Source organism: Gymnoscopelus microlampas (genome assembly GCF_963454915.1).
Source record: "Gymnoscopelus microlampas genome assembly, chromosome: 18".
Lineage (NCBI taxonomy): Eukaryota > Metazoa > Chordata > Actinopteri > Myctophiformes > Myctophidae > Gymnoscopelus > Gymnoscopelus microlampas.
In genome coordinates, this window is record NC_139955.1 from 43913798 (window position 1) to 43925386 (window position 11589).

The 11589-nt window shown below is 41.4% G+C and overlaps 1 protein-coding gene across 1 annotated transcript; it reads left to right on the forward strand.

Annotated features, from left to right (window-relative positions):
• Positions 1-7097: 7097 nt before the first annotated feature.
• Positions 7098-10213, forward strand: LOC311033444 (fibrinogen-like protein 1; the record flags this gene model as incomplete). The annotated part of the gene is made up of 6 exons (XM_084040955.1): positions 7098-7132; positions 7765-7853; positions 8633-8721; positions 8974-8986; positions 9638-9821; positions 9956-10213. The coding sequence occupies 6 exons, from the start codon at positions 7098-7100 to the stop codon at positions 10173-10175; spliced, it is 630 nt and encodes a 209-aa protein (XP_083897081.1). The 3' UTR covers positions 10176-10213.
• Positions 10214-11589: the final 1376 nt, after the last annotated feature.

Below are 11589 nucleotides of genomic sequence, written 5' to 3' on the forward strand. Positions count from 1 at the left end.
TAATAACATAACTTTTTTGGCCGGACCTTTTAGACAAAAGCATTATAAATGTAACTGTGTTGTTTTACATTCTTTTGCCTAATAAAAATTTCAATCAATCAATCAATCAATCAATAATACATAATGTACACCTCATTGTTCATGAATGATTAGAAATTACGACTAAGTTGTAAAGGAAAGGCCCAGGTCTCCCAAATATATGAATAAAAACAAAGTTACATTCATTGGATCTTTGGGTAGTTCTCTGTATCCATGTACTATGCATCCCACACATAACGCTGTCAGAAAGAGAAGCCCTGTCCACTGGGGAACAAAATAGACAGTTAAGCAGTGTTACATAGTAAATATTAACAGGAAAACTATTTCAATTAAGACAACTGTTTGAAAACTGTTTGAAAAAAAAAGAAATTATTTGAATTAAGAAAATGGCAAGTTAGTAGTAGGCAAATGACAAAAGCATTGCAATGAGGATTTTTAATACTGTGTTTTCTAAGGGATAGAGGTCCTTAATACTGCAATGTACTGTACAGTACACAGTAGGAGAATATTGAACTCACCTGAGAACTTATGAAGAACTGATGTGTTTTTAGCATACAGCCTTGACGAGTTGTGATGTTCTTGTGGTCGAGGCAGATAAAAGTTGGATCAAGTGGCTCACACCATCTTCGTGGATCTGCATTGTCAAGAACCACATATCTACCTTCCCAGTACGTACTGGCCGTCGAACAATAGTAACATCCACCAAGTGTAGAGGGGGACCAAACTGTACAAATACTTCTTCCACGAGGATGTGCATGTCAAAAGTGGAAGTATATTATGTATACCTCTTCTATGTACTATTCTGTCACCTTGTAGCATCATCTGCACAACGTATACGGCTGTGTTGCCTGGAACCAGGAAGATGATTAATACTGATATCATGTTTATCCATATTCCATAACAAGGACACTCAAATTGCGTCGAAATAATCTTCTCTAGTCCCAAGAGGACGAGGCCAAGAGATGCGTTTGATGGTACAAGTTTCTTTACAAATGTTGCCAAGACTGATTCCATACTGGATTGAGGCACAAAAAAATGTCTCTCTGCCACTGTCTGCTGGTATTTATCAGAGGAGGGTGTGTCCTCTGTCTCTGGTGTCAGGCACATGGGGCGGGACTTGCTGCATAAACATCAGCCCTATTGACATTATAGCCAATATAGAAGCTCTCAATGTCAGGGACGTGCACAGATAGACTCTAGGTGGTGCTAGAGCACCTGCCCTTTGCCCTCTTGACCAGAAGTGCCCTTTTTTCAGTTTACAGCAGGGGTCTTCAACAGGGGGGGTCCTCAGAGTTACTACAGACGGTCCGCCAAATCTTTATGTGATATGATTTTTCTTTTTACCATAACCACTCGAAACCTAGCATCCCTTTTCTGAGGAGAACTTTAGCCAAAAATAGCCGATCTACAAGCTCACAACGCCTCGTGCTGCGAGGCGTTGTGGGCTTGTAGATCGGCTATTTTTGGCAAGATGCCCTTTTTTTTTACTTGAGCACCTGCCCCTCAAAATGTCTGTGCACGCCACTGTAACATTGGATCCCAGCGATCGTCTTTTAGTTTTGAATAAATCAATACACAAAGCTGCGGAACAACACTAATGTTTTGAGGCATCTTCAACACAGTCCAAACATTTGTGACACAGATACAGACTTGAGCATCACCTCTTTGTCCAATATGTGGAGGTACTCCTTGCAGCGTTTAGAGCTTGTGGATCTGCTACTTTTGATGATTTTGTGTGAAGCTGTTTGTATGATCAAGTGGGCCGTTAATTTATGAAAAAACACAAAAGGTTAAAATATGGAGGTAGGAGGTTTGTGCCCGACAACAGCAATATATTACATTACATTACACTCAGAGCCATTCATTTCCAAATGACATCTAATTTTAGGTTACAGATAAAATTATAGTAACAGTTTGTCATTTAATCCAAAAGGCTCAACAGAATGTGTGGTGTGTATCCAATAAGGTTTCCTCTTTAGACGTTTGTTAATAATGTCTCCCCTTCTTGAAGAGATAGTATAGTGGCATGATTTTCCAAAAGTCCAAATTCCATTTGCCACTTTCACTATAGGTGTAGGCTTTATGACACGTGTATGTATGTGTATATATATATATATATATATATATGTATATATATATATATATATATATATAGGTGGGGTTTACTGTATTTGCACATCCATTTGAATAGAAACTGGACCACAGACTTCATGAGGCAGGGTCTACGTTTATGGAGCTTTAATGAATAACCAGCTCAGTACAAATATGCACACAACAACGAAACAAAAATATGAGGCCCTTGTACAAGTACAGCTTGTCTTCTGTTCCAATACCAGGCTATTTTACATACAAAAATTAAAAAAAAACGGTCAAAAACTGTTCGTTCCCTGCACACCAAGCTAGCATCCTTTCACTTTTTCTCTTAAATCACTGATTCATTTCACCCGTGACAGCTGCCCAGCATATGTCTGTCTCAACTTTAGGGGGCGAACTTTACCAAGTAAAGGCCTTTGCACACAGGGTGCGATTAGTAAATCAGTTTTTACCGCATGCGAAAAGACGCACGAATCGAACTGGGTTCGATTGAAAAAAAAAACGCATCGCATCGCCGCATCGCATCGCCGCATCGCATCGCCGCATCGCATCGCCGCATGAGGTCATTGAGAACCATGTGTTCATTTAAAAAATTATATTGTCCGTTTTTTCCGTGCGGAAAATCGCACCCTTTAAAGGCCTTTACTGTAGACAGTTCTATCTAAACATGGGTAAGCTATTTAAATGCATTAAACCCAAACACACAAGACAATATTACAATACAAAAAAGTTAATGCAATGTTTTTTACTGTTACTAATTTGGCTCTTATATTATCGACCCCTAATTGAATAGGCAGGATGCATATCAAATACAAAATTAAAGCTGCGAGCAGCGATGACCGGGCCCTCGCACCTCTGTCCATGTTGGAGGCAAATATCAGGGAACAGAGCTAAGTAACTCTAATTAAGGACAAGGATTTTTCAATCAAGTCCAGTGAGACGACTCATGACTCTGTACTACAAATTGTTCACAAGTTATATCAAAACATAGGAACTATCAAATATCAACCAATCAGAAGAGGGGGCGGAATTATGTAATACCAATGAACGGAAAATACTTTAAACCGAATCCAATGAGGTGACTCACAAGTGGCAACGGCAAACTGTTCCAAAGTTATGGCAAATGATAGAAACTCGAGAATCAGAATAGGGGCGGGGCTAAGTAGCTCCAATGAAGCACAAGGACTTTCAACCGAATCAAGTGACGTGACTCACAAGTCTGTACGACAAACCGTTCAAAAGTTATAGCAAAAAATAGGAACTATCAAATATCGACCAAACAGAAGAGGGGGCGGAGCAAATTAAAACCAATGAAGAACAAGGACTGTGATCAGAGTCCAATGACATCACCCACAAGTCTGTATGGCAATCAGCTAAAAAGTTTGGCTACCTAGAAATAAAGAAAAACTTGACCTTGTATTTTTGGCTATTTTCACTTCCTGTTTTGCCACGGTCAAGCCGTTTTATGAAAAACTCAAGCTTTTGATAACGTTTCATTGTTAAGGTCTTTTGTGTACGTTGAGTGAATTTGAGGCGGATCTGACAATCTGCCTAGGAGGAGTTCGTTAAAGTACAACCTGTGAAAATGGCTTGAAATGCAAAAAAAAACCCACTATAAATTCAAAATGGCCGACTTCCTGTTGAGTTTAGGTCATGGCTCCAAGAGACTTTTTTGTAAGTCGGGACATGATACAGGTGTGTACCAATTTGCATGCATACAGGTGAAACCTAATTGTGGGGCTTCAAGCACATAATTTTGTAGGGGGCGCTATTGAGCCATTAGGCCACACCCCTTTTTAGACCATTAAAATACGTATTCTTTCACTTGTGATGTGTGTGCAAAGTTGAGACTTATGGATAAAATAATAATAATAATCTTTACAATTTCAATAGGGCTTCGCACTGTGCAGTGCTCGGGCCCTAATAACTGTGACATCATACAGAGGCTCTGGCTCTTGGCAGTGGTGGATCCCAAACGGGCCTAGTCGGCCTAGGCCCAGGAGCCCAAGGTTCAGGGGGGGGTCTTCTAGAAAAATTGGGCCGACTGATATCCACTGTTCCAGAGCCCGACCCTTAATTAAATTCAAACTAAATAGGCCCCCACTTACCGTAGAGAGCCCCCCAGTCCAGCTCTAGTCTATTGAATTTGTATTTTTTCATTTATTCTTTGATTCATCTGTAAATCTATTGAGTTCTCATAACGATTTCCTAGCATAGAAGTGGCGTTACTGTAAACAGATGGTGTCTATTTCAAATCCTGCCAGGTGTAGGCTACTTAATAAGCTATTAATAAGGTGACGTCACACATGGAGTTCTCTCTCTTTGATCTCCCGACCAGTGTTGCATTGCTGAATTGGAACGTGGTGGTTGCACTTTATTTTAATTACATTACATTACATTACAGTCATTTAGCAGACACTTTTATCAAAGCGACTTACAATAAGTGCATTCAACATAGGTAGGGAACAAAACTACAAATCACCAGAAGCATTAAGTGCATTCTGCGAGAACGCTAGCGTTCTCGCAATAAAATGAGAAACTGAGCCACTGTCTTGCAGTATTTATTTTGGAGTGCCGCTTTTTCCACTTAGGTGGTCTTTGATTTGATTTATATACATAGCTGAGCACCCACTGACGAAACTAAGAAGGCATCCAGAGGAAGCGCACAAGTTTTTCATTCTTATAAGCAACCAAGAGTATACCTAGCGCTAAAGTAAAAGTGCAATATATCAGCTACCTAATTTCATAAACAGATGAGACAAAATAGGAAAATCAAATGAGCAAGATCTAAAACAAATAAGTCTATCGACAAGTCTATCTAACAAGATCCAATAAAACGCTAGAAAGCTAGAAAAAACAAACAGATTTTTTTCTATTGCTTTTACCTGCTTGTTAAACGTAAAGGCAGAATCAAACATCCCACTAAGGTGTTTCACACTGGGTTAACAAGTGTGGACAGGTGATGGCGTGACTGTGAGGGAGCCAAACAGGACAAGTTCCAACTTGCCTTCATTCAGCTGTATAAAGGTGTATGCCATGCAACACTTGATGTCCTCAAGGCAGGTCATGAGCCTGACTGCAGAGACAGGACTGGTTGTTGGTTTCAGGGGAGATAAAGCTGTAAATCTTACCATATAGTCTAATCAATCAGGTATTTGTTGTATTGACATTGCATGAGAGCATACACAGCCTTCAACAACATGTATTCATGCTCAGACACAGTGGCCCTCATTTATCAACGCGGTGCAGCCCAAATAATGGGCGTACAGCGGGATCACCTTTCGGCATTTATCAATATATCCTGACGTGGGCTTCATCCTACCGTAGGCTGAAATCTCACGGCTGGTCGGGACCAGTTGTTGACTTTGGCTGCGCCCGTTTATTCCATTCTAGACCTGCGGAGCAACATTGTCTGACTGTCTGACAGTCATCTAGACATATAATCCACTCCTAAATTTATATCTACACTAATAAATAATCCCTGTGAAAATATAACATTTTATAAAGTAATTTAAACAAACTGCTTTAACAGTCAATCAGATAAGATTGCAGATCTGGCTGCATTGAAAATAGCAGATCTACAAGCTCACAAGTGTTGCATCGCGACGCATTGTGAGCTTGTAGATCTGCTATTTTCAAAATATACGACCGCTTTTGCGTCGGGAGTCCCGCGGTCGGGACTCCCGACCATCTTTTCATGGACAGTGAGGTCTACAAACTTACCATAGCTTGTCCTATGGTATGGAGTTGTCATGGAGAGTTATATAGGCTACAACCTGGCTGGGTTAAGGATATAATCCTGACGCTCCAATCTCTTATATATAACGTGGGTTGCGGCACGGGATCACTGCAGTCTGCAGACCGCCCGAGTCTCATGGGGAATGTAGCCTACATGACTGCTTTAGTGTAACTTGAACGCGCACTGCTCGGTATGGGTTAAATAAATATACAAAGGTATTCCATTCATTGCGATGTAATTGGTATCATAATATGTCATTCGTGTAGGCTACAAGCCTACGTGACTGACAAAGATTGTACCGTAACGGATTATGAAAGACACAGTTGGGCGCTTGTGTGTGAGAGAGAGAGAGAGAGAGAGAGAGAGAGAGAGAGAGAGAGAGAGAGAGAGAGAGAGAGAGAGAGAGAGAGAGAGAGAGAGAGAGAGAGAGAGAGAGAGAGAGAGAGAGAGAGAGAGAGAGAGAGAGAGAGAGAGAGAGAGAGAGAGAGAGAGAGAGAGAGAGAGAGAGAGAGAGAGAGAGAGAGAGAGAGACGTGTGCGTGCGTGCGTGTCTGTGTGTGTGTGTGTGACTTGACAGGCAGCGTGGCGAGGCGAGCCGGCTAAACTCTTTCTTTGGTTGTATCTGGTTCTTCATGTCATAAAATCGGGGTGTTTCGAGAATATTTAAGGGCGTGTTATTTAAATGACGCTCGTTTTCAGACGTGAGATTTATCAAGGCTGGGACCAAATGTACGCTCGGATCGGCTGTGTAGGATTCGTTGATAAATGTGACTTCGACGTTGGTGTACGGCCGAATATATGGAAAAATATACGCCGGTTTATACGCTCCGTTGATAAATGAGGGCCAGTACATCTAAACAAACAGGCACTCATACCTCCAGGCTAATTTCATAACACCTCAATGAGTTACCTTTGATAAAAACACAAACAAGTGATACATTACTGATAGAGTTAAACTATGTATTCTGTGGACAATATTGATATAACATGTCTAACTCTGCCATCATATCCTATTTTAGTGTGCCATCTTGGCATAACTCAATTTTGTCTACCAATTTCAGATTTTATTCAGTTCAAGGTGGTACGAAACTAATCCTAGTATTAGTTCTCTCCTTTCCTCTAGAGACTGCATGTGTTTTGAGCTGTACAGAGCGCAGGCCCTCCGAGGTCACTGATTATCTCTGGAGGAATACGATCACAGCTCATTAGAGTTAACTTGACCATCTATGACAAAGCAACAACAACACCTTCAGCGACACCGGTCAGAGCCGAGGTCAACGTGTTGTTTGAGACATTTGGACGCTGTTTGTCCAACATAAACTGTCACACCATCAGCTTGCCATCTTCTCTCTCAACCTACGAGCGAGGCTCCTCATGGCCAGATGTCATCGTCAGAACTGATAACCTAATTTGTGTATAACTGTTGTGATCATTGACTGTTTAGTCAGAGAGATATTTTTGCTGTACGGTGCCTGGTGTATTGATTCTTTCTCTTAATACAATGTCAACCTTTTAATTTGAGAACCGGCCTGTGTCTGTCTTTGATTTCGTCTCATCTTTTTACACTGGGTTTTCAGCTGTTTAACTACAAATAGTTTTAATTAACATAGAGCAGGATTTACGACCCTTATCAGATCCTTTATCAGCTCTATCATTTACACTCAATTATCTGTCATCATTCACTTTGGTTTTCTCCCCACAGAGTTCAAAGGCTTATTGCATGGAATACTTTTCCCCTCTGAAGGTAAACTAAGGTGATAAACACCCACTTCAATAATAGTTTATTGTCTGTCCTCCCTCCCTCCCTTTCTGTCTGTCTGTCTGTCTGTCTGTCTGTCTGTCTGTCTGTCTGTCTGTCTGTCTGTCTGTCTGTCTGTCTGTCTGTCTGTCTAGGTCGTGGGCTGACTATAAGTCTGGTTTTGGAGACAGTCGTTCAGAGTTCTGGCTGGGAAACGACAACCTGCATCACCTCACAGCACAAGGTCAAATTTCATGTCACGATTATTGTGGCCAAAATAATTGTACTTAACAATATTCTTGTGATAACCAAAAATATGCTTGAAACTCTTAAAATGCCACTTTTGTTAATCACTTTCACCCTAGCATTCATATTCTGGGGGGGGGGGGGGGGACAAAGCCAAAAATAGCAGATCTACAAGGTCACAACAATGCAGTGAGTTTGTAGATCTGCTATTTTGGGGCGATCAGATCCTTGTACAACTCAGGTTCTGAGCATGACGGACAATTTCATGAAAAATAGAAAGAAATAGAACATATATGATTAAATATCTAAATGTCTATCTCCTGCTACAGGAGACTATGCTCTAAATATCTAAATGTCTAAATTGTCAGTGGTGTAAAGTAACTAAGTACATTTACTCAAGTACTGTGCTTAGGTACAAATTTGAGGATTTTTTACTTTACTGGAGTATTTTAAAATGTCTGTACTTTTACTTCTACTCCAGTACATCTCAGAGGAAAATGTTGTTCTTTTACTCCACTACAATTATTTGAAAACTTTAGTTACTAGTTACTTTGTAGATTTTGATTATTATTACGAAACATACATTAACCACTTCGGTCCTATATACATTTCGGCCGTTTGAAAATACAAGCTCACAATGCGTCGCGATGCGACCTTTACTCAAGTACATTTTTAAATTCTGGACTTTTACTTGTAACAGAGTATTTCTACATTGCACTATTGATACTTTTACTTAAGTAATAAATGTGAGTACTTTTTTTCACCACTGCTCTACAGGGGACTATGCTCTCAGGATCAACCTGGAAGACTTTGAAGGAAACCAGCGTTATGCCGAATACAAGAACTTCACCGTGGCCAATGAGGAGGTGGGATGATGGATGGATGGATGGATGGATGGATGGGGGCTTGCCTACCCTTTTCTCTCTATTTTGAAACATGATAGATAGTGAAACAATAACTTTCTGCCCTTTCTAGGTTACATCTTTTTTTTAATATAGAACCTGCAGGACTCATTTCTTTCACATGTCAACTCTCTTAACGGTAATTGATTGATTAATACTCCCTTACCTTTTAATGTACATTTAATTGTGTTTATAAATATATTCTTCTCCCCTCAGGGCTGGTGCGAGGGTGGGTGGGCAGATGTTAGGGCTTGTTTTGTTGTAGTGCGTATCTTGTCTTGGCCTGTATTTTAACCCATTAAAAGTAAGACCTGAGGCCGACAAATACCTTCTAAATCAGTATAGTTCTCAAACTTTTTTGTGCCAAGGACCCCCAAAATGATATGTATTTCGCCGCGGACCCCCATCTGAAAATGTTTTGTGCCAGGTAACCACCAGAAGAGAAGATTTATGTAAAAAAAAAAGAGAAGATATTCAGACATCTTTTTTCAAAATGTTTTCTTTCAAACAGATTTTCTAAAATATTCAAAAATAGCAGATGTGCAAGACATCTATATTATAGACGCTTAAAAAACAGCTAATCAACGTTTAGGCTAGACAAAACTTTCACTAGAAAGTTAGACCAGTTGTAACCCGGTTTTAGCCCTGCCGTTAGACGTATTTAAGACGTCTAATAGCCCAAAAAATGCTCAGTGGGATGGGTTAAAATGACCCCCCCCCTTCTTCTTCTTCCCTTTCTTTCTTCTATGGAAATAACGATACGATGGGAACTATATGCACGAAAACGAATTGCAACCACTTCTTTACTCTGTAAAACTGTGATGTGACAATAAACTGATTTTGATAATAATAATCTAACCCTTCCCTCCTCTCTCTGTAGGAGCAGTACAGGCGTTTGGCGTGTACTCGGGCACGGCGGGCGACGCCCTGTCTGCCAGCTACCAGCCTGGTGTGTCGGTGTGGGCCAGCCACCAGGGCATGAGGTTCAGCACCTACGACTGCGACAACGACCACTACAGAGGGAACTGCGCCCAGGAGGACAAGGGAGGATGGTGGTTCAACAGGTTAGCCATTTCCTTGTTCTGTCTCCCCGTTGTGTTCTCTTGTGCTCCTTCATTTCTTAGTTTCAGTGAGGGTTTGGCAAGCTATTTGAGCGCACGGGAGTTGGGAAAGTCCCGGACCGTGTCTCCTCCTACAGGTGTCATTCAGCCCATCTGAATGGTGTGTACCACCCTGGGGGTCCCTACAGCGCGGCCACAGACGACGGGGTGGTGTGGTTCCCGTGGCGAGGGTGGTGGTACTCCCTCAAGACCACCGTCATGAAGGTGCGACCCTCCGACTTCCAGATGGACCCCGACCACGACCCCAACGCTGTCTGGAAAAAGGTCACGCCCCCGAGACCACAAAGCTTCATTTAACACTGCAGTGGTTCTCAAACACTGGGTTCGGGACCCATGTTTGGGTCGCACAGCCATTGTTATGAGTTGTGCGTAAATATCCCTTTTTTCTGAAGAATTTCATGAGCAAATAAATCAAATAAATGATATGAATAACTAAAAAAAAGAAGCTTTTAATAAGCATTGAAAATAGCAGATCTACAAGCATACAACACGTCACAATGTGACACGTTGTGAGCTTGTAGATCGGCTATTTTCACTAGTTTGGGTCCCGAGTAAATTTCTCTTTTGGGTCTCAAACTGAAAAGTTTGGGAAACCCTGATTTACAGTTGAAAATACAACATAATTGACATTATGTCAATTATATAAACAATTATTTTGCAACATAGCACACATATCCTGTTGAAACAAGGTTTCTAAAAGGTATCTAAAATAATAAAACGTAATAGCACCATGTACCTATATAGCGCCTACTGTTCCATTGACTTGCCTATAGTGTGATCGCGTGATTATTTTGTCTTTATTTAACTCTGGCTGAATTCTCTTTGTTTGGTACAATTGAATAAACATTATACAATTCAAACAAGTCTTTCTCTTAGTTGTGTGCTTGCTTAACACCTGGGGGCAACAGCCAAAAGGACAATATAGTTCTAAAAAAGTTTCCCCTCAGGGATCCACTCCCTGAGGCTCTGAGCCCATCCACCGCTGCCGAATGGATCGAGGGGCAACTGTGTTTTGTACGTGACAAGATACAGCCCCAGCTCAGCTCCAGTACAACTCGGGAGCGCCACAGAATAGTGAGTAGGAACAAACTTGCTTGGAACAAACTTGCTTTCTTTCCGCCCCCCCCCTGCCCCAGTGACGTCACAATGGTCCAAACCCATTATCTCTCTCCTCTCGTCCTCCCTTTTGGTTGTGTGTGTTTGTGTCCCATTGGTACAATCGTAATTAACCCTGTACGGATTCACGCTCTAGTAAGGCCTGCCACTAATTCTACACCCGGGGACCCGCTCCCCGGAGTTTCTCCCACGTCGCAGGTCCATGGACTGTCACTACGGACCCCCAGCTGCGGCTCAAGACTGTGACTGCGGACCGGGCCTCTCCATGGAGCACGACCGTGGATTTCTACTACATTACACTATACCACTACACTATTGCTGGTCTGGTGTAGAGGCCCACATGACAAAAAGGTTGACACGCCATTAAAGGACGACTTCACCCATTTTCAACCTATCTTCATATAATTGGTCCTCACTAATACTCATGATAAAATGGTAAAATTTGTGTTTGGTCTCGGTCTGTGTCTCATAGAAGGGCTGTGGACAGTCCAGAAACCTGTCTAAAAGTGACATCATTTATTTTCCATTTTCGGATTTATTTTCCAAAATGATTATTTATTTTGATTTTTATTAACGCGAGAACAATGGCTTCCAT